The sequence below is a fragment of the Seriola dumerili genome, unplaced genomic scaffold (assembly GCF_002260705.1).
Source record: "Seriola dumerili isolate Sdu_G_001 unplaced genomic scaffold, Sdu_1.0 BDQW01000044.1, whole genome shotgun sequence".
Classification (NCBI taxonomy): Eukaryota; Metazoa; Chordata; class Actinopteri; order Carangiformes; family Carangidae; genus Seriola; species Seriola dumerili.
The window spans coordinates 706,014-730,001 of record NW_019174299.1 but is presented as its reverse complement, the minus strand read 5'-3'; the positions used below and the strand labels follow the sequence as shown (position 1 = coordinate 730,001).

General features: G+C 44.8%; 1 protein-coding gene across 3 annotated transcripts in view; it reads left to right on the top strand.

The window, feature by feature from the left end:
* The window catches only part of plekhh3 (pleckstrin homology, MyTH4 and FERM domain containing H3), a 30,805-nt gene that overhangs the window by 5,818 nt on the left and 999 nt on the right, over window positions 1–23,988 (top strand). The window contains exons 2-12 of one of the 3 annotated variants that reach the window (XM_022739750.1): window positions 619–674; window positions 9,286–9,380; window positions 13,449–13,631; window positions 14,795–14,952; window positions 17,413–17,536; window positions 18,158–18,455; window positions 20,609–20,816; window positions 20,969–21,096; window positions 21,727–21,847; window positions 22,277–22,765; window positions 22,893–23,084. In XM_022739750.1, coding sequence (XP_022595471.1) covers window positions 619–674; window positions 9,286–9,380; window positions 13,449–13,631; window positions 14,795–14,952; window positions 17,413–17,536; window positions 18,158–18,455; window positions 20,609–20,816; window positions 20,969–21,096; window positions 21,727–21,847; window positions 22,277–22,765; window positions 22,893–23,084 — 2,052 coding nt within the window. Of the gene's footprint in view, window positions 1–618; window positions 675–9,285; window positions 9,381–13,448; window positions 13,632–14,794; window positions 14,953–17,412; window positions 17,537–18,157; window positions 18,456–20,608; window positions 20,817–20,968; window positions 21,106–21,726; window positions 21,848–22,276; window positions 22,766–22,892; window positions 23,085–23,988 lie in introns of all 3 variants that reach the window. The other 2 variants (XM_022739749.1, XM_022739751.1) reach the window with 2 other exon arrangements.

Genomic DNA, 23,988 nt, shown 5'->3' with positions numbered 1-23,988 from the left:
TTTCCATACAAAACCAAGAGGGAATGTGATTTGATATGAGTAGCTGGCTAGCAGTCAGGATAACATATCTAACTTTTATTATGACTGTGCTCATCAGATAATCATCATCAGTACACCTACATTTCTTATTTTTATACGATGCCTCCCAGAGGTCTCTTTGTCTTTCTCTTTTGCTTTCATCAACCTAACAGCAATTTACCCTCAACTTGTCTCTTTGAGCATGTGGATATAAAAGCCGTTTCAAGTGCAATCTCAAAGACCAGGTTTATTTTTAGGTTAACAATCTTCGCAGAGAAATTGACTCGATCTAAATAAAAGCATTTTGGGGTTGCACGCAGCTACAGGACAAAAGATTCTTCTGTTCCCTACTCCTATATTAAATGAGCCTGTTTTGCATGCCATATTTCTCCCCACCAGCTCACCCCTCGCAAGTGAGAGCCAAGCATTACAGGAACAGAGCAGCTATGTGCTGAGACTGCCAGGAACGGCTGCATGCTCGACTGTAACATGGCCACTGCAGGCAAACTGCTCTCCAACCTGTGGAATAGTTCTAAGGACAGGCTACTGTTTGTGTTGCATTATCATCTATTTACCCGATTCTCTCTCTTCTGTTGACAGAGTCCAGCTGAGGTGACTGTTTCTCAACCAACTCGCACAGCCAATGGAACAAATGGGTAAGGAGAGAGAGAGAGACAGATTTTTTTTTTCCCACAATTTTTAGGAAGTAATAGTTCCTTCTTTTACTTATATACTTCCTCTGAGTGCTGGGGATATCTGTATTTATCCTCAGGCAGGCACATGTGTGAGTACAGGCCAATCACTTGATTTTTCACTTCCTCTGCAGTGTATGGTATCTCATGGGGCTCTCCTCATGTGCCTAGCCATGACACATGTGCCTAACCTCATAGCCACACATATGCTCACATGTGTATGTGTGCAAGTGGCACAGACTCACATTGTATATTGAGGATGTGGTGGTGGTACTTTAACTGCTCATGGATAATGCCACTGTCAGTTTTCACTCGTTAACCTGTTGAATTTGTAGGTTTTTCCATTCAAAGGTCAGCTAGGCTGCTGTTAGGGGTTGCATTGGTCAATAATGTCAATCTTCAACCTAGATGTTTCTGACCGATTACAGCTGTAACTTCCAGTTCACTCTGTGCAGCTTCCACATCAACAAATCCAATCACTTTGTTAGCTTGAAGGTTGTCCATTCAAACTGCCAGTTAAAAGCAACCACTATGCAACTCCCGAATAATGAAATGGTCATGTGGTTTACGAGTGAACGCTAGTGACAATGAAAAGGAGTGATTCATGGAGATCTTGATCCAGACTATTAGTGCAGGGCTGTGATCTCAGACAGCGATGTAGCCAGGCTCTGCCCCGCTCTATCTCTGGCATCGTGCCCTTATCATATCCCCCCACCCCCACCCACGCCTCTTCCCTTATCCACAATCTCCACTGTACATCTGCCGACTCACAGTCAATGCGTCACAAAGCTCAACTTGTCGGACAATCACACACCACGAATGAATAGAAGAGGGTCCGCAGCAACTCTCAACAAGAAGAGATCTGCCTTAGGAAGTAGGCTGGTGAGCTGAAGTTGAAGCATTTTTGCTGCAGTCATTCAGGACATGCTGTCTCTTGAGGGTTCAGGGAAAGCAGGAAAGGAAGACTTGGGGAGGGAGGTAGGCTAACTGGACTGGGTGACTCACTCCTACCTCAGCAGCACTCCCAGAAGAGGTGTGGCTCGGATGTGTGTGTGCTTGTGTACGTGTGTGTCACTTCTACAATACAGTGGAGGTGGCCCCGGGCCACATGGCATAATTAACTACTGGTTTTGAAGGAGTGTGTTAAAAGCCTGGCTGTAATCATTGCACTCAGTGCAGAGATTAGAGAGCGCAGTGCTTCGTGATTACCTGGCCAATGAGTGGACACACCCAGAAGTTCAGCTGTATGGAGGGAAAGCCAAGCCAGGCTCTGATAAGTCATGGCATTGTGATATATCAAACGGTTCCACATCAATTTATCTGTAGTCATACAACAGGGCGGTTTACTGGTTTACTTTGTACTTTTATCGACCTATTGAATTGAACTTTCCCAAAGGAGATATCAATCTCAACTACTAGTTTGATAGTGGCCCAAATCTGATGGTGATGAATTAGGGGGATTTATGTTTGTTTTACTAGACTGAGGTTAATATGGTAATGCTCAGATAATTCATCATGCTGCAGGCCTGATGTGGTTAGGGAGGGAGATAGGCCCATCTCCGTCAAAACATAGTGGGGTGGGGGTGGGGGTGGGGGGTGTCAGTCAGTCATATGTGATGAAAACATCAAGAGACTGGACAGTGTACCACCGTACTTTAACTTTCATATGTAATCTGGCATGGTTCTGTATTAGTGTATCTGTTCTGTATTAGTTCAGTATTATATCAAACATACGACAATACAGTTGATTATTATGTTTTTACCTGGGTCAGAAAAGGAAAAAAAGTGTTTTAAGTTGACTCATGTGTAACTCCAGAGTGAGAATGATCTGTAGAGGCTGTGAACAAAGTTTCCAAGTGATAATATTATTTGGTCTATGTCAGAGGTCCTGTAATACATTTGTTGTGTGCTTGCACTAACCTCTCTCAGGTGTGTGTGTGTGTGTGTGTGTGTGTGTGTGTGTGTGTGTGTGTGTGTGTGTGTGTGTGTGTGTGTGTGTGTGTGTGTGTGATGGACATATTGCTGCAGGCAGACTGCATAAGGTCTGCCCTGTCTGTCTCTCAGTCAGCACAAAGTGCCAAGAAGCTTGCTCCCTCCTGCTGTGTTCACACTCAAATCTGTCTTACATCATCTCTATTTTTTCATCCCCACTTTCCTCACTGCTTCTCATAGCCAGGGCAGGGCAGGGTACAAACTGTACCAGGAGGAAAGTGGACACTTGAGGACTTCTCTATCTCTCTTTCTCACCATTTGTTCCATCTGCTTTCTCATTAGCCCCCCTCCCCCTCTTCTTTGATGGCTTTTGACAGTCAAAATATAGACATATTTTGGTGTGGGCTGCCAGGCAGTAATGGCTGAAAGAGACCAGTGTTTGATGATGTATTTCATGTGTGTGAAGATATGCATGTGCATAAAGAGAGAGAGAGAGAGAGAGAGAGAGAGAGTATGTATGAAACATGTGAGTGTTTGCGTGAAAAGCTTAGAAGTGGGCCCCTGGTAATTGCCTGTCTGAGCGTCTGTCAGCGTGACTGTCAACCATCCAACCATCACAAACTGACCCCGTTTACAACTACAACAAATATAGAAAGTTGTCATTCACATCACTAAGTTTCACTATCAGAGTGACGTCATTCAGACTTTTTTAAAACCTCTCTATCATAAGATTTCTCGCTGATCGACACTCTCCTTCAGTCACAAACTGTAGACTTCCTGTCTCTCACACGCGCGCACACACACACACACACACACACACACACACACACACACACACACACATATACACACCCACCTCCTCCTTTCTCAAAACATGACTTTTTTCCTCTCCTTTCTGCCTAGTCCAGAGTTTCTTGGCAGTGGTCTTGAGTAAACAGCGTATTTTTAGCTGGGAGGTCATATAGGCCCAGTCTTAATCACCACATTCCCATTTTCCCACCAGCCCAGCTTCAGCCAGAGGCCCATGCAGCCAGCCCATGCACTGTGGGGGAGGGGATAGAGAGAGAGAGAGAGAGAGAGAAAGAGAGAGAAAGAGAGAGAGAGATGGATTTCTACAAAGAGAAACTGTGATTATTTATTGCTGCAGTATGACCCACTGTATTATTAATGAAAGCTGTTTCAGATAGTGTTATTTATCCTCGGTGCTTGCTCAGATGTCTAATAAAATCTGTGTGTCATGATGTACGGCCATCGTTTGTGTACAGTGTATGAGCCTGGACATCAACGTAGGCATGCAGCTGGTTTGAGTTCATTTGTTTGAACGCCTTTTTGGATCCATCTGGGCTTTTCATCCATCAGATAGAGCTCCAAGTATTTCTGTGACACATCTGTGCAAGGGTCATTTTTTTTTTTTTTTTTTTTGCAAATGTGCATGTTCTTGTGGTCACAAGGACCCGCTTTGTATGCTGGGACATGTCTCCGCTGTTTTCCACTGCGGTCATCGCAGCCCGAGAGCAAGGACACTACTTTCTAACTTTAATTAGCGTCTCAGCGTTTTGATTAGACCCTGGACTGAAATCAATTACTCATCGCTCCAGCAGCTACCAGCGGACAGACGCTCACAGACTAATCAGATTATTGTGCTGCTCATACTTGGTGGATTTAAGTGTGTCACTCTGAAAGGCCTGCTGATAATATTAGCTGTGATGGCCTTATTTAAGTATTTAGCTTGAGTCAGTCTCTAGCTTTATTGAGTAGATGATGCTGAATTCACAGTGTCTTTTAAATGGGAAGAACAGGTAGAGCCTCTCCTTATTCCGACTTAGGTGTGTTTATGCATGGTTACCCCGACTGCTAGCCTTGTAGTCAAACTGTTTAAATAGCCTAAATAAGCTACCTTTCCTTTATTGTCCATTTGAATTGGAGCAAATACAAACAAACTGTAAATTAGCTGAATTAGTGCTTATATCATTTTCAACTTTTCTAGTTCTTTTTGTCAAGTTCGAGATGTTTTTGCTTTCAGGAATTCCCAGTATCTGTCAAACTACAACTCTCACAGCTCAGCCTTAACATTTCGATTGTAAATTGTAATTAAGATTAATTAGAGCTCTCCTCAGGACCGCGTTCGCATGTACACACTGTAGTCGATATACCGCTCCTTGACTCTCCTGTTAGTTTTGTTTCACCCGTTCGGGCAGGACATCGTGCTCGTTTCTCTCTAGTACATGGAATTCAGTGACTTCGTGTAATGTAAAGCTCCACCCAACTAAACCAGACGTTAGCCAAATGTAACTGAAGACACGTGTGTGTGGGTGTTAAGGAGCTTTAATAATGCAGTAGTGTGTTTTACGGTGTCATTAGTGTTTTTAAACTGTATTATGCTGTATTATGTTAATGTTGTGGGTTTTAAGTCATGTAAGAGAGTGATTTCGGTGAATTGAAATATTGCAAAAGAAAAAAAAAGGATGTCCTGTTTCTAAATTGATGAGAAGGAGCCAGTCCACCAACACCTGAAGCTACTGTATACTGTGGCCTGGTGTTATCTGATTGTGCTAGATACTCAGTGTGTCCTTTTTAAATTTCCTTTTTTTTCTCCCACTTTCTTTTGCTATGTTGCTCTCATCTTTTTTCCCCCATTTAGTCAGATACTTGGTTGCTTGTAACCCCACTATCTTCTGAACTGAATATTAGAGCCAAAACGATTCGTCAATAATCAAGTAACTGGAAAAAAAAGGCAAATGTTGCAAGTGAACTGAACATCTTTCAAAGATATTACTTTGGGCTGTGGGGAATATTAACAGACATTTTTCACTTTTTTTTTTTACATTTTATAAACTGAATAATTAATCAAGAAAATAGACAGCAGATTAATCTATAATTAAAAGCATAAATAATCATTTGTTGCAACCCTAGTCTATACTGGCTGCCTGTTGATTAGGTTTGACGGAGATGTGAAATTGAGAAACTATGGCACACACAAGCCAGTAGTGGTGACAGTTAGTGATGAATGGATGAGTATTGAACAGCTCATTCTCACTCTGCCATATATCACACAGCATTCACACAGTCTCTCAGTTCTATAGAGGACATTTACACATACGCAATTTCATAGGATGTTAATAACGTGCATTAGATTTATTACAGAGGTTGTGTAGGGAAATATTTGTTCCTCTCCCAAATCATGTTTCTTCTTTTCTGACTTCCCCTCTCTGACTGTGTGACAAAGCCAGCGATTTTTTTTTTTATTTCCTGGTCTAAGCTGATCTTTGCAATCAGATATTTTCCTTTTAACTTCCATAAACAAATAATTGTGAGGGTGCCCCCCCCCCCATGCTGCACTGGTCCCTTTTGAGAGAAAAAGTACCAACTTTTTTGTGTTTCCATGACAAGAATGAGTGTGTTGTCAGTGGTTTCATGTCAAACAACAAACCTGAACTACAGAGCAGAGGAAATACCTTGATTTTCAACACATTTCAAGCTTCAGCATTGAGTAGTGTGACTTTGCAATGAGGCTCCTCCCCTGCAGTAGCTGATGTTTAGTCGTCAGGGGAAGGCAAGAGAGAGAGAGAGAGGTGCTCACTGTAGATGTGCTCTCGCTCTATTCTCCATGCTGCTTAATCCCCATGTCAAATTGTTTCCTGCACTCCACAGGAAGTTGCCCACTGAAGGCCCCACTGTCACAGCCTCTGGTGGGGCTTCTGGGAATGTGTTGGGAGGGAATGGTGGGGTGGGGTAGGACTGCTGGACAGCTGTGGAGATCCAAAGCCCTCACATCAGCAGTTGCCCCAAGCTGTATGACATGCTCTTTTCTTCATCTGTTCGCCATGTTTTATGTTGTTATTGATTTGAATTGTGTCATGCAGATATTAACTGACAAACATACTTAGAAGACAGGAAACAAGGTTTCTCTGTCCTTCTTCCCTCTGCTCTAAGCTCAGTGGATGTGTGATTGTCTTGGGTACACATACACTAAAATGAAAGTTGGAATATATTGGGGATGTACAGAAGAAAGAATGACTATCTGCTACCTGCTGAGTAATAACAGTATTGAACCATGATACCTTAATGAGTGTGTCTCGGTGCTGGAGGTGCACATAATATTTTGAACTGACAAAGTTGCACACTTTTTTAGAATCTATTTTCCATTACGTTTGTTTGAAACAAGCCACTCCTGTTAATAAGTTACAATTTTTGTTCAGTAACTACAGAGAAATAGGAATTGTGTGTGTGTTTGTGTGTGGTTTGTGTGATTGCGGTCATTAGATGTACTTCTTCTTTCTTCTTCTTTTTTTCCAGTCATTATTTAACATTTTTTGTATCATTAATAATGTCTCAGATAGAGGCTACAATATTTTTAAACAGTGACTGTATCATGTACTCTTTATAACAACATGTGAATATGTTTTGTTATAATGACGTATCAACTAATCTCCTTATAATGGCACACATTTCCTATAATTTGGTAAATTGTGATAATGAGAAAAAGTGTTAGAGCATGAAAGAAAGGAAGAACAAACAATTCTCATTACAACAACAACAGTAGTGTGTTAGACGGCTTTACCTCACTGCTGTGGTCTCCAGCCAGTCTCAGAGGAAGATTTTGGACATTAGCCTGGCTTTTTGAACACAATGGACATATTGACCCTGCCAACATTTAAATTGAAGGTCAGGCTAGTTTGTGTTGCTAAAGGTCAAGCCTTGGGCCTGTGCTTCTGTCCTCCTGTAACCCCTGCTCCCTTGCTACATGACCTGAAAGGGACGTTGAATTTGACTCATAAAGTTTTTCAAGTTAAAGATGGAGTTTGTCCGGTTAGTGGCAGAAAATCAGAATTCTGTCTGTGCTAGCAAAGTGTAGACAGGAGAACTAAGTTTGATTTTGAACAAGAATATTCTTCCAAGCTGGATGGCCGTGTGTACCACATAACGCACCTCTTTTATTTCTACAAAACTCCTGTTGGTTACTCAAGTTGTTTTTCAGTTCAGGCTTGACCTACTTATAATATCAGTGTTTACTAAATTGAGATTTAGAAACTAAGTGTAAAGATTGTTTGTTTTTTTTTATTGCTCTTGGCATTTTGGATCCAAGCCAGTCACAAACAATAGCTTCCTATAATCCAAGACATTGAACTTAATCATGCCTGCTGTGTAAACAAGGCTATATTCTCCAGTAGAGGCGTAGTTTTTCTATAATTCTAATCCTTGTCCCATTTGAGCTACATATAGACTAACTGCCTGTCTGCGTGCGTGTCTCTGTTATGTAGCAGGGGTTATTAACAACCTCAAATAAGAGACGTCCTCACATGTCTGTGTTTATTTTAATGCCTTTAAGTGGGGTCTGTGGATGCAGCAACCGTCAGAGGTCCCCGTAGGCTGCTGCTGTAGCAGGCGAGCAGGCTTAGTCAAACAGCCTGAGCGAGTATAATGTGACGGGATCCTGACTCTCTCCTTCTCACTTCAGCTTTCTGGTGATGCCCTGAATGAGTTTATATAGGAGGGAACAAATTGTTTGTATAAGTGACTGAGAAGTAAGGTCACATGGGTCAGCTTGATAGACCATGGTATAGACAGGATCAGGTCAGTGCACACAGAGAGAAAGGAAATGGCCTTTGCAGTCATGTAAGCTGAGTCAAAGCAGATAAGGCTATATTCAGACTCATTGATTATTGCTGCCTTCCGTGAGGAGGAACCTTCCAGGAATTATCAGATCAATAACGGCATAAATCAGCCGGCGAATGAGTAGGTAAATAGAGGCCATATAACCCTGGGAAAGAGGGAGGGCGGGGGGGGGGCTTGATTCATTTCCTGAGGCATGATCCCAGTAGGAGGATGACAGGAAGGAAGGAGGGGTTTGTCACTTGTACCTCACATGCTAGTTAGACCCAGGAAATAGAGAAAATAAACAAGTAATTAGATAAATAAATGCGGAGAGATAAAACCCCTAAACAACCTTATAAGCTGGAAATGGACCTTGGCCTGAGATAACAAAGTCTGACTTTGTCCACAACACTGGCTGACCAGATGCCATGTGTTGAAGTGGCTGCAAATTGTGATCGTGAGACATTGGAGAGGGAAAGGAAGAACAGCGGTTTCAGCAGATTTACAGATGTTTTTGATGTTCATGGTTTTTTTAAACCATCCAGGGCTGTGACCTGTTGAACCCTCTGCCTTCCTCTGACCGGCGCGAGCTGGCTGGCTGGGAGTCAGGCCGGCGTCGCTCTGTCACGTTTATTTTCAGTCGCCCGCTCGGCTCGCCGGGCCAAAGTGATAAAAGAGAGACGGGCTGTCCACAGTGGCGTGGTATGTATCAGTGTGTGTTTGTGCTCTTGCGTGCTGCTAGGGAGGGAAAGTGGGGAGAATGCTGGAGGACAGATATTCGTGGCACTTCTTCCAGTCCCCCCTGTGTAACCCCCCCCCCCCCCTCCACCTAAGAGTATCTGAGACACTTGTAGTTGGCACAGAGTCACATTGGAGGGTCACAGGAGGGAGGAGGAGGAGGAGGAGGAGGAGGAAGGGAGGGGGGAGTCACAGCCAACTGTATGTCTCTGGGCCAATTATCTATCCAATGGGGGGAGTAGTCAGGGGAAGACTTGAAGTGAAAGGGAAGCAGAAGTTATTTACATTCTCTTACGGCTCTTCCACACAGGCACACTGTCTCTGAGGTGTCTGAAGAGATGAAGAGCCTGATCATCGAGAAGAATAAGATGGGCCTGGAGGAAGAGCCGGAACTGCTGGTCAAAGGTGAGTCTTAACACACCACATTTATGTCACCATTACTCTCTCCTGCTGTGATCAGCTGCGGTGAGGATAGTCATGCCGCGGAAACTAGAAGTCGATTATTTGATCTGTCGTTGGAAAATTGAAGGAACGTTTACTGGTTCCAACTTATCAAACAATAGAATAAACAAGGATTTGCTGCTCTTTTTGTTTTATGCGAATGTAAATTGAATACCATGCCCCCAGAGCAACCAACTGTTGCTCAGACAAAACATGCAACTTGAAGACATCACCTTGAGCTCTACTTAACAATCAACCTATTAATCAAGCAAAAAAAAAAATCTACAGCTGAATCAGTAATGAAAATAACCTTTAATCGCCAGCCCTGCTTTGTTCTTTGGTTGATAAATGAAGTCCTTGCAGGGCCAGGTTGCTGCTGTTCATCTCATTAAGTGTAGTATATATTTCATTGCCCTAATTGTCTCCTAATAAGTACTGTCACAGCTCCATGCTGTGCTGTCGCCCTGTAGCCAACCCCTCTCTGACCACATGTGGCCCACAGCTGCTCCTGCTCTCCTGCCGCCCTGTGTGTTCATGTAAGGATAGCTACTGGCATATCAGGAGCCCCGTCTTGCGTGTCTGATGCTTTTGAGGAATGATCTCATAGGATATTTCTGTGTGATTTTTCTTTTCTCTTTTTTTTTTTTTTTTTTTGCTTCTTGGCCTGCTACTGAAAGGGAGCAGTAAAATGCCAGCACTTGGATAAGTTACGTCCTGTTTGGAATGGCGGCAGTCAGATTGCCTAATTCTGACAGCAGTTACCATGCGCCCTCGGCTAGCGCCCCTCCCTTACTGCTGTCCCCTCTCTGTCTCGCTGTCGGCAGAGAAGTGTGTGGAGTCGCTTTCCCTCCAAAACAGGGGACAGCTACTTTCCTCGGGCCATTAATTACACTGTCACTTTGAATTTCAGCTTGTGCTCCACGCCTGCATCCTTTAACCGAACACACCATTACAGCCACCAACAACAGCAGGACACCTCAGGGCGTTAGATAATCCCTCTCATTTCTCTCTTTGTGCTGCAGAAGGATATGTTTCTAATGAAGAGTCCCTCCATTAGGGCCTTTCCTCTTGATCTTGTTCTGTATGTTTTTTATTTGTTTGTTGTATATTCTTTCAGCAGGATATCCTCAGGCTACATGGGGGTGAATACCGCCCCAGTATCTAAAATAGGCCACCAACATTGCTGATGAGGGATGAATTGTAAAACACATGCAGGGGCGACAGAAAGAGATGCTGACATTGGTTTATTGACATACCTTTGTTGATTTACAGTTCAAATGAACTGCTCCTCACATGATGCACAGCCTCTCATGCTCCAGTAAACTGCAGTTCAATCTGTCTGCCTCTGTTTGATCCAAGAGGGCAAAAAAAAAAAAGTTTAGTCCTATGTTGCTTGTGCATAATTATAAAGTTCAGGCCCTTACATTGCCGTGTACATGAACAGCCAGTTGACCTAATAATCTCTGGTCATCAGAGCAAGGTTAAAAAATAGCCTTTCAAACTGTTTTGACAAACTGTTATATGAAACCAAGTTTATGGCTTTTGGTTCTAGTGACCTCAGGGTTTAGTGTTTAAAGAGGAAAACATTTGCCTAAAGTGAAATAGCGCTTTCATTTTAGTGAAGATCCTAAACAGGTTTCTTGTGAAATACCAGCATGCAAAGGCCTGCAGAGTAAAATTTGAACTTTGAAGTGAGGTGTCCTTTTTATTTGCAATGCTCATATTTGGTTATTATTTTATTTTGTGAAAAAAGGAACAAACATTCAGCACTCAGAAAGTGACAGGAGCCTCGCTGTAAAAAAAAAATTGAAACGCACAGAGAGAGATTGTTTTCTCAATCTGTGTTTGAGGGGGCAGGGTGCTGGGGGGGGGGGCAGGGGTCACAAATGAAACAAATTAAGGGCGAGCCATGGCCCCCAGGGGAGACATTAGCAGGCCACAGAGATGGGATCCAGATGGAGGACCATGGGAGGTGTATACAGGGGGTCCCAGGGCTCTGGTGCTCCCTCTCTCTCTCTTTCTGTCTCTCCTTTTCTTTTTTATTTTTTATTTTGCCTTTTCTTATCGCCCTGTTTAAATTTCCGAAAGAGAGCAGCATCTGTGGGACGTCCCATGTCTGTGAGAGAGGCGTCAAGGTAGCGGGCATGCCCTTCTCTCCATGTCTCTCACCCAGTCAGCTTGTCTGCCTCCCCCCTGTCCCACATCCAGTCTGTCAGCAAGCTCAGGCTGACTTACCTCATAGTTTTTATTTATCCGTTTCACGTTGGGTTTTGATGCTGCCCCCCTCTGATGTGGTGTTAAGTACCTCCAGGGTTTTTACTTTGGGCTATATTGGGTGGGTTTATGGTGGGTTCAAACCTGGCACTTATATCATATAGAAGCATTCTCAGACGGGAAACATAGCCTGAGAGGCTGAGCCTTCACCCCCTCCTCTCTCTTTATTTTTACTCTGGAGTAGTAAGCGAAGCAGGAGAAGCTTTGCACCGCCTCGAAAACCACTTTGAGGCAAGGACGAAAACCAGTGGCGCAGGTGTACAGGTGGCACGCAGCTTGCTAACCACAGAGGAAGTTGTGACGCTGGTGTGGCGTCATTGCCATTTTCACACGGTAGGAAGTTGAAGGTACATTGCCTAATTGTTCCCTTTAAAACCACTCTGAAGTATGCATGCACACACCATATGCACTCGGATGCACAGCCACCCCACATGTGGCACACTGCCAGTGTATAACAGCGCCTTGCCACCTCTGATAGTCCCACCCAGCCTAGTATCGGTTCACAACCCTCTACCAGCCTCTCCCTCAGCCCTCTGGATGAACTCTGACCCCCTACCAGGACTCCTCAATCCTCCTCTGCCTGTTTCTCTCTAGGGAGCATCTGGACAGAGCTCTGCCAAGCTAGTTTATTTATCTACTCGAAGATTAAATATTTATTAGGAACAATTTGCACACATAGCTTAGGGGGGGAGAGGAGGTTCACTGCTGTTTTGGAACAGTGGATCTGGGCTGTTGCAGTCTGTCCAAACCCTCGGGACTTTGGGAACACAACAGTCTTGCATTGTAGAGCCAGGCCTGGCGAGATCAGCGGGCATGCCTATGTGCTGGCTGAAGGCAAGTCTGCTTTACTCTCTTTGTCTCCAGCTGTCATACTGTTCCAGTATCTCTCACTCTCGTTCTCTCTCCCTCCTTTTCTCACTCTGTCAACCTCTAAAGTGGTAATTATGTTGGCTGCATGCAGGCTTTAATGCCTATGCCATTAGCTGGCTGTATTTTTATCCCCTAGTATTTACCCCAACAAGGCAGTCACATACAGTCTGCTACAAACTTTATGGATAATTACATGCCTTGGGGATTATTCTTAGTGAAGACATGGTGTGGCAGCACTGGTTCAGCAGCTCTGTGACTAGCCCACCTACCAACCAGACCTTTCAAGGGAAATTCTTGTGTTGGTGTGTAGCTGCTGTGCACATAAGACTTTGAAAGTATTGGAAAGTGAAAACACTCTGTCCATATGATTCTCCAAGTAGGAGAAAACAAATGCTACAAATCGATATAACTTTGGTTTTATTTTGAAATAGGGGTAGAGATTATATGTCAAAGTAAAGTATTGGAAAATAAGGTTGGTTTTGTTATCAGTACCAAAACGGGGGTATGAGTATCAAAAAATGTTAAACAGTACTCAGCAGACTTACTGATGTGTGGTGCTAATACTGGAACGTAGAGCTGTGAGTCGAATTATCTGCCAATTATTTTTTAGGTGATTTTTTCTTTGGGTCTGTAACAGAAAACCGAATGAAAAATGTACGTCACAGTGTCCCCCAACCAACCAACAGGCCAAAGCCCAAAGATATTTGGTTTAACATAAAGTAAGACAAAAAACAGCAGGCATTTTTGCTTTAAAAACTTAATTGATAATAGTTGATAATTTTATGTTGATCAACTAATGAATGAATCAATTAATCGTTGCAGTTCTGCTGGCATGTACTACTTCAAGGTTGAGTAGTCATATGACACGTGTGTATATGTTATTTAAAGGATGGCTGTTGCGGGAGGTGCGAGGAAACTGGATTAAGCAGCGCCGGTACTGGTTTGTGCTGAGCCAGGACTCACTCGACTACTACAGCGGACCAGAGAAAGGATCCCGCAGACTGGGCACACTGGTCCTCACCAACCTCTGCTCTGTCATCTGGCCCGACAAGCAGACCTACAAGGAAACAGGTGAGCAACGCGCATACGTTTGTATGTAACAATACACAGACAGGCTGACGCGTAGCTGACTCATGCCCATTCCCAGTGTAGTGACCAGGCATTTTTTTTAAAAATTCCTAAAATGTTGTTTAGGGGTTTTTCACGTAATGTCATGTGGTTCTTTCCCATGAGAGCTGTAATTCTGAGTACATTTGGGAAGCCCCAGCTGTGTTTGGTCAAAAAAATGGTTCAAGGTTGGTCTAGAAACCTCACATTTGAGTAATCAGCGGGGGCATCTCCCTCCCATTTCTCGGATGAAAGAAACAAAAGAACATCAAAAAAGGAGAGTTGTTGCTGAATGGGAAGAGACACAGGGATGACGTGTCCTTTTTGAGTTACTGTATTATTCAAACATGACGCCCTCTGTCTAAGTCTTGCTGTCCATCAATGGAGGGGATTATGTCCTGCTGACTTCACCAAACCACTTAAAATCTCCAAACCAATGTACAAACCCAAATCCAAACATAGTTGTTACTAACTCAATATGCCATGGGACTTTTCTGGACAGAAGTGTGCTTTCAACAGCGGCTTTGTCACAAGCTCCATGGGCTGTTTCACTACTGAGTAGCTTTGTGTTCCTCCTAAGCCACTTCCCTTTACGGGTTATGTCTGTGGCATCATTGACCCTTTACTCCAGAGTTAATGTAAGGGCACCAAACAGGCTCAAAGTGGGCAATGGCAAATTGTAAAACCTCTCAATTTTGGGTTTGTATTTCACCACAAACCTAAACAAAGAAGGACGTGGTGCCAAGTCACGTAGCAGGAAAGCCTGATAACAGCCATGGGGCTGCAGGCTGCCTGGGGTATGTCTAATACTTCCTCTGGACAAGGAGGAAGCACGCCTTGCGCACTTTTATTACAGGTCGTCTGAGAGGAGAGTCACTGAGGGGATTAACACTTGTCTTCTACCTCATCTGTAGAATAGGTGTGGTCTGAGGTTCCTCTCAACCTGACCTTTGATCCTCAGTGAAACTGAGAGAGGAAGTCAGGGAGAGGGAGTCACGCCAGATATGCGGACTGTCCCGTGCCATGAACAATTTCACTGGTTTCTTCCTCATTTACTTAAATTACACTGTCAGCTTAAGTGCAGCAGTCATAGAAAATGCAATGTTTTTTTTCTGTGTTTCTTTCAGGCTACTGGAGCATCACGGTATATGGGCGGAAGCACTGCTACAGACTATACACCAAGCACTTCAATGAGGCTGTGCACTGGGCATGTGCCATCCAGAAAATAATTGATACCAAAGCACCAGTGGAAACGCCAACACAGCTCCTGATCCGAGACATCGAGGTAGGCCACTCAACACACAAACGTGCATATACACACACAGTTGCTGCCAAACTACCTGTGATAAGGGCCACCAAACACAAACAGACATCAGGCCACACATTATTTCCCCTCGGCTATGTTACCATGGAGACCACACCACCACATTGAGTCCAAAGTTTGCATTTCTCTTTTGAATGACCTCATCTTCTACTACACTGGGACAGGACAGAATCACAGGCCTGAAGCAGAACAGACATAAAGGTATTTCCTGTTAGTCAGCGCTTAGAAAAATTGTAGTCATGGCGTTTTCAAAAGATGGCTTTCCCTGTACCTTCTCACATGGAGGGAGTGTATTTATAAGGGACAGCCATATTTTTAGACCAGGGGTTGCTAGAGAACACAGCATGCTGGAATCTCATTGAGCAGACAGATGACTCGTCTTGCGTCAGTCTGCCCCCGGGGTGAAGAGAGGGGCAGTTTTGGCAGAGGAGGTGGAGGAGGGCTCGCCGTGAAGCAGCAGGGCCAGATAAGCAGTCCTGTGCCTGGCCTCCCTCCTGTCCCCCGTAATCTCCCAACGAGAGTCTCTAATCTCAAAGAAAGTGGTTAATCTGTTTGCCTCCGTCTGCCCCTGTCTGCTTTGCCAGGAGGGGCCAAGCTTATGTTTAAGGAAGAGGAGAGGGGGGCCTGCTTTTAAAGTGCTCCTCGTTCATTGTTTAGGCTTTTCCCTCTGAAGACTCTTCCTCAGTCTTAAACATTCGCTCTCGGTGTGTTGCTCTTTCTGTCTCTCACCTTTACACACAGGCACACTTTCTCAAATAGGCGAGGTATTTTCCCTCTCAAGTGTGAGATTAGGACTGCTGCTGCAAAAATTGCAGAGAGAGTGAACAGAGGAGGCTTTGTGTGAACAGAACTGCACGCTTATCTTAAAAGCATAAATTCATGTTCCAGCCACAGACACAAGGGAGAGAAGGGATTGCAGTTTAGCCTTGAACCCACAGCCAGAGGCCATGTGTTAAAGAGAGAAAAATGGAGAGAAGATCTGAAGAACAGATTAGATGGGTGAACTGCTCTACTTTAAATCTGCCAGACATTACATTTAAAGGATAGTTCACGTTTATTAAAACTTGGGCCAGGCCATAAATGCTATCTGTAATATTAACACTGTAGTCACCAAGAGAAATGCTGATGTCGGGGAACGGGGCAACATTTCTAACTTAATCTAACTTATTCTAGGGTAATCAAACCTATTTGGAAGAGAAAACAAAGGCAAACTGTAAAAGTCTTAGCTGACATGAGGGATTATTAGTAACATTTCAGGTGCATTCAGTCTTAGTTTTAGTTAAGATAATCTGGCTAAACTCATGGCTTGTTTATGACCTGTTTTATCATCTGACTGCATGTGTGTTTTGCCTCCATTGACCTTGTTGTAACATTAGAAATGTTGCCATATTACCACCAGATATTAGCGTTATTACTTGAGTTGGCACAATGTCATCATAAGTGATAGAAATGATGGACAAAACTGTGAAAACATGACCCAAGTGGTAATGAATAAAGATTGAACCACTGTGTCTACATTATGATAAGTATGAAACTTACCTTTCTTACTTTTGTACAGAGCCAGGCTAGCTGTTTCCCCATCTCCAGAATTTGTGCTAGCGTTAAACTAAGATAGCTTTGTATCTTCTGCGCAAACATGACACTGGTATCAATTGTATCTAGTATTTGGCAAGAAAGAGAATTGAGTGTATTTCCCAAAATGTTGAAATACTGCATGCGTCAGCGGAAGATCAAAGGGAGCACCTGGGGGCCTAACCGTACAGTGTATGAATATCATCTGGGTTGTGGTGCTGTATCCTTCTGCACGTGGCCCACAGAGCAGCATCTCATTCCCACAGTTCAAACAGACAAGCCTGTCACCAGTGTGCACCAAACACTTCAGAAGAATGTGTCAACTTTGCCCCACTAAGGAGGGGGGGGAGAAGCGGGCTTGTCTTGTAGCCAGAGAGAAAGGGTAGGTGGGTGGTTGGAGTGGGGGGGTGGGTACAGAGGCAGGAGAGAGCAGAGCAGTGGCAACGTTACTAATGAGCAACAGGTGCTGGAGGGCAGTAGCATGGAAGCCATCTGTACCGCTGGAAGGCATCTATCCACATAGGCAGTGAAAAGACACAGACACACGCACACGAAACTCATTGACACCAGCGGATAAAATATAACGTGTCAGCCGTGCTAGTGTGGTTTGCTGGGTCATCACTTGACCTTCCTGCTGCTTTGAAAGTTGCCAGAGCCGAATTGTGACCCTGGTCAAATCGACCCCAGTCACCCCTGACAGACAAACTCACACACTCAATCACCCTCTTGCTGACTTGCCTTCAGGTCAGCAGCAGTCATATTGAAGGCAGATGAAAGTTTGTTATTTACTGTGTCCATTGATGTTATCGTCACTATTTTTTTTTTTTTTTTTCCACTTGTGTACTTTAGGAGAATAAGTTCAACCCCGAGGTAGTGGAGCACATCTACCAGCACAACCCCATCCTGAAGTATACCCAGGGCCCCCTGTATGCCCCTCTGCTTCCCTTCCCCTATGGCAGCCTGGAGCACACATGTAAGTAGTTCCTATGCACACGTCATACATTATCATACAAGTTGTGTGTGTAGCGGCATAGAAAAATGAAAATAATGATAAACTATTTCTACAGCACTTTGAGAGAGTGCTGATTGGCTGAATCTTCCTTCAAGCTGTTAAGAAATATATAACAAACGCACATCTTTTCTGTGTTAATAATAACTTATGCTGTCTAATGGAAACTGACCACTCAAGGCTTTATCTCTGTACAGCTAAGAACCATTTTATTTAACTGCAGTTCAAGGACTTTGATGCTAAGTGGAAAGAAGCAGTGTAATCTCTGTTATTACTGTGCTGTTTAAATTGCTGAGAGGCAGCATTAAGCTCAATGCAATGCAGGTCATTACAATAACTGCTTGGCTGCTTCATTAAAACGTGAAAACAGGTGCATACCACAAAAAAAGATTAGAACAAACAATAGTAAGATGGTAGTGATTCTCATTATTATATTACAACATCAACCTTTGCTGCAACTCAATGGTATTTACATGACAAAATGTGAACATTATACATAAATCCTGGGGAGGTAGAAGGCAAAACACTGCAGAAAGAAGTCCAAGCATTAACACAACATTGCACTGCTCTTCCTCCTCTCTCCAGACCACAGCGGGAAAGGCTACGGCTCGGTGCGTGAGGAGGCCGTGAAGCTCTTCAACTGCCTGCAGCAGCTGGAGTCGGCACGGGAGCCGGTTCCCATTATCCAGGGAGTGCTGCAGACCTGCCTGGACCTGCGGCCCCTCCGCGACGAGGTCTACTGCCAGCTAGTGAAGCAGACGAGCTACACGCCTGCCCCGTACACTGCCGCACACCTCCGCTACTGGCAGCTTCTCACCTGCATGAGCTGCACCTTCCTTCCTGGGCCAACTGTGCTCAAGTACCTGCGATTCCACCTCAAGAGGTGAGACAATAGTTTGTTTAACTCAGATCAATGTACTCACTTGAGAGCAGGGATTTCCTTGTTATTGCTGTGTATTTTGGGAAATTAGAATCCAAACTTTTGAGTCCTCAGGAGTCTGACTTGTAAGCTGACGTAAACTCTGTTTTCAAGTATAAAGCTTGTATTTTTTCCTTTTGCAATATAATGTGAATGCAGCATTCAGGTTGGATTTATTCATGTTGGATTTAGCATAAATAAATCTTGCTGACTGAAGAAAGCTGTTCACATCATCTCCCACTTGTAATTGCCAGTGGAAAACATGGACTTTTACTTGTTTTTTCTGGCCCTGATTTGTCCCACTGGGAAACATGACTTGTGGTGGACAAGTGGAAAACACAGCAGCGAATTTGTCTATGTTGACAGCTTAAGGTAGCAGAGACCAGAGTTGTCAGTTAACAGTAATATTGCAGTGTTTATTTTATAGTCATGAAAATGATTTTACAGCAGCGTGACCTAAAATCAAGCGTGAACTCAAGTTGTAGCAGCATGGTGCCGTCCCAGTTCCATATCATCGGGACATCAGACCGGCAGTCTGATGGGAGGGTTGGCGGGAGTCAGTGAGGGAGATCAGGTTGAATGCTGGGAGATAAAGGCGAACTAGTAGTCTGGAGTGGCAGAGAAAACTGGGGTCTAGACTGGGGTCTAAAAAGTAGGCGTCAGCATCCCTAACCACCCGCTTAGATATAGTAGCGTGATATGCCTTCACATTGTTAGCGTGTTCCCTCAGACAGCTCCAGTCTTTTAGGGCTGGATTTGCAGGTCTGAATTAGCCCCTCTGCCAAGCATGCCAATCTAAGTTATTAGCAGTGCTAATCTCCTGCTCCAGATTTTCTGTCTAACACCGTGCCATCAAACCACTAAAGTTCTCTATCTATATTTCTGTACTGGGAATCTGCCTCCAGCTAATGGAACAGTTGCATGCGATGGCGATTCATAATAACACAGTGGAACTCACTGCCTGTGTGTTTTGATACGTCTTGCCGGCGCTCTCACGCACTCTCTCACTCGGTGGATCAGTGCTGAGGCTGCAGCTGGGCAGAGCTAAGACTGGAGCTGGGCAGTGGGCCCAGAAACCCTCCTCCACTCCCCCAGTGCCCTGAGAAACCCCCAGGGAATGTCTGCTGTCAGAGAGAATAGGCCAGAAGAAAGAAAGCAGAGGAGGAGGAGGGGGCAAGAGAGGAGGAAAGAGCAGAGAGGGGTGAAGAGAGGAGAGTATAGGAAGGCTCACACAGACTGAGTGGAACATTCCTAATTATGTTTCAGCAGGACAAATCCCACCCTGTGGCCATATAGTTATGAGAGAGTGAGACATCGGAGGGAATGAGAGGGCCTCTCTCTGTCTGACAGAATATTTGAGGCCCTCTTGTTTGCCTCTCTCTGTCCTCTGTTTTGTATATTTTGGGACGAACATCGCAGTATAATTGTTTCCTTCCTATTTTTTCCCTTGGTATTTACACAGGGCTGAGCTCGTAACTCCATCAGGTTGTGTTTCACACCTTTCACACCCTGCAAAGTGTGTGAGACTTCAGGCTCCAGTTGGAGTGTGTCTATCGTCCACTGCTTTTTTGTCCCCTCTTTTTAAAACACCCCCCCACACACACACACACACACACACACACACGCACACACACACACACACACACACACACACAAACACTCACCTACCACTCCTGGATGCTCCACTGGGAGGAAGTGGCAGGTCACTCTGGTTCAGAGGAGCGGAAACACCTTTTCCTGTTTCGTGCGCTACCCAAAGTCAAACATGTTTTCTTTGCCATTTTCCTTTTCTTTGAAGGACTGAGGGATGTTGAGCCTTTTAAGTCCCTAAGAGCTAAAGTGAGAACATTTGTCATTCCTCGCCTCATTGACTTTCGAGCATTGCCAGCCCAAAGAAAATAAAGAACTCAGTTGAATCAAAGGATGACGCAAAGTCCATAATCGCAGCATAACACTCTACAGACTTTGAGTCACTGTTAACATCACGCGCATTAACAAGTTCTCCCCTTTTTAAGTATCAAATCTATTTAATTTTGCTGGCAAATATCTAGCGATTCTAAATGTGCTTGCATGAGCACACACACACACCCATCTCACTCTCTCACTCTTTCTTGCAGGATTCAGAGCCAAAGTCCTGAGTCTGAGATGGATAACTATGCGTCATTCATCAGCGAGGCTCTGGAGAAGACCAAGTGTCGGGAGTGTGTGCCATCCTGGGAGGAGATCCAGATGCTGATGAGCAGACAGGAGATGCTGTGCACTGTGCACTATCCTGGCCCTGGGTCCTGCCAGCTCTACATCAGCTCACACACCACTGCCAATGAGGTTTGGACGCATCTGTCTGCATTTTTGTATTTTCTTAGCCATTTTATCTTCTCACATGTTCCTGCTCAGAATTCCCTAGCCCAGTCTGGAGTCTAGTATAGTGACATTGCTAAGTAATGATAATCACAGCCTCTGTGTTTCTGCTTCACCAGGTGGTCCGAAGGATGCAGGAGAAGCTCGGCCTGCAAGAGAGCAAAAACACATTTGCACTGTACGAGCAGAACGCACTGTGGGAGCAGCCGGTGGCGGGCAGTGCTCTGATCGCAGACATCCTGACCAGGTTTGAAAAGTAAATCAGTCAGTGTTTACCCTGTAAAACAGACAGACACTGTGAGGAAGTGACACACAGTAAACACCAAGCAGACAGACACGCTATCAAAACGCCTCGTCTAGTTTTAGGAATCCGAGCTATCTGTCACTGGTGGAGTGTGTATTTATCTTGACTTGTTCAACTCCCAGGGTGAATGTTATCCAGTATCCTTGATAACTGGTGACCTTGTCTGGGCCTGTCGGTCAAATGTGACACCCTGCTGGGAAGCTGGACTTGTGTCACTATCTCTGTCGGCAAAGGCCAGCTGCCCCAGCCGTCGCATAGCCAAGGTGAAGCTGATGTCATTTGGTTGTACAAGGGAAAGTCTCGAATGAAACGATAAGGCATCCAGCGGGAATAAAAGGGATCTGTGTTTTTTTAACAGGCGTGGGCGTCTGTGTCCTCACAGTGCTGAGAGACAGGGTCAACATGAAACTCAGCAAACTGCCAAGTTACTAAACAACAATAGTGCAAATCGGGGAGGCAGTATCTTGTAACATATTAACATCCAGGCTTAAGATTCTTGGTGTACCATTTGGGTATTGGTATATTTGCTCCCCGCCCCACCTTCCTAACCCTTTCTGTCCCTGCTCTGTGCAGCTTCTCCACCAAAGAGTCAGAGTCGAAATCCCAATGGAAACTGTGCTTCAAGCTGTACTGCCTGTTGGATGCCGACAGCATATCAGTGGACAGCATTGAGTATCTCTTCCTCTTTGAGCAGGTAATAGAGCAGAACACGACACGAGTTAGCTTTTGAGAGCGGCTTTGTTAGAGCGACCCCTCCACTGGTGATAATGAGATATAATTTATTATCCTGCAATGATTCATTGCTCGTATTTCATTGGATTATTATGTTTTTACTTAACAATCATTAATGTCTTCACGGGCTGTGATTGCAATAAAATGCAGTGCATAAAAAGCGTGACTAAGAGCACTGGCTGTAGTGCAGAGGGGGCAAAAAGCAGCCAGCACTAGGCTTTATTAGAACATTTTTTCCCGAGGACTCCCATAAAAGAGTTATGGGACAAAATAAAACAGGGTGGGGTAGAGAGGATTGATGGAAGGACTGAGGCTATTGCTGATACATTGTACCTTATTTTCATTCTGTTCTGTCTCCTCGCTTGTCCTTATTTTGGCCTTTGTGCTGCAGTGCCACGAGATGGTCGTGCGTGGCCAGCTGCCAGCCTGTGAAGAGGACCTGCAGGCCTTAGCTGCCCTGAGGCTTCAGTGTCTGATGGGTGACTTCAGCACGCACGCCCCCTGCCCGCCTCTGGACGAGCTTTTCCCAGGTCACATGCTCGAAGCTCGGGTCCTCATGTCCCTCTCTTCCCCGCAAGCCCTGCCTCCTTGTCTGGTGGCGGCTCAGGGCTGCCCGACGACACAGCGCTTCCCCACGGGCCTCCTGGCGGGGACGCTGTGGAGCCACACGGCTACAGCGGCACACAAGCAAAAGGTGGAGCAGGACATGCGCCTGCGGAGCCGGCTGAAAGAGGAGGCAGCGGCTGTCATGGGATCCATCTTGGAGCGTTGGAAAGGTCTGGCCGGCTACAGCCGCAGGGACAGTATGGCCGCCTACCTCACAATTGCACGCCAGTGGTCGGGCTTTGGATGCACCCTTTATGAAGTGGACTTTTATATTGTGAGTATTGTGAGATCATGCTTTTGGTGTTGCTCCCTCAGTGTTTTGGGGTTACTTGGACTCTTGAGGTAAATAAAGGGATAACTGTGAACTGTTTTGACATCTGTTTACTGCTTCCTCCCTGCAGAGTTCGACAGGGAGTTTTTCCCAGAAGCTGTGGCTGGGTGTAGCTGCTACATCCGTGTCTCTGTATCGGCAGGGAGAAGCAGAGGCCCTCGAGTCCTTTCCTTATGGCCAGATCTGCTCCTACGGTGTATCTGACAGCAACACCTTCAAGATCACAGCTGGGGATCGGGATCTGCTATTTGAAACCACCAAGGTATAGTGGCTCATGTCCCACGGTAGCACACACAGGCGCTGAGGGTGAAGGGAAGTAAAATCTCTTATTCATTAGAGCTGTTTCTACACTGAGACACAGTCTATCTCCACTGTAGTCAGGATTCAGCTTGTGTACTGTGCAGGGCCAAGTGGCCTTATCACCATGCAGTGTTCTGCAGAGTAAGTGAAAGAAGCACGCTGTCTGCTCATGACACCCCCCTCCCTGCAGCTCTCTGACCCACTTTAAAAACACTCATTAATTTGGTCTAAATAGAGAGCATACAACCTGCCGCATTCTAACCACCAAAAGTCTAACTTCCTGGCATTAAATGGTGACTGGGGGTGAGTTTTATTGCAGTGGTTAGATTAAAATATTAGGCAAAACATTTCTCAGAAACATGGATGTTCTTCCAAACAGACCTTTTTTTTTCAGGAGAGAACAAGTCTTGCCTTTCACTGGGTAGATTTGCTTGCATCTTCCCACATGGAACAAAAAATCCCTCTGTGATGTCTCATGGGGCACAAAAGTGGCTTTTATTTATTTATTGGACGCAAAGGCAAATTGAAGTACAACTCGGAGAGGCTTCTACTTTTATGAACTTAAGGCCTCATATTGCTCCGACATGAATTTGCAGGGTTTTGAGCTACTGGGCAGGAAAAAAGAGAGCGAGCTGGATTTGCAGGGGGTGATTATGGTTAGGCCTTGAGTTAAGGGTGAGGGCAAGATTAGCCGTGATTCAAGGGTTACAGTTAAAGCTGAGTTGAGAGTAGGTGAAGGCTAAAGCTTGACGAGTGTTTCAGTCAGGGCTCTCGCACACAGTGTTTAGCCAGGCTTTAGCAGGACTAGAGTAAGGGGTAATGGTCATGGTGGCTTACAGTGGTTTGGTGGTCATGTCCACCAAGGT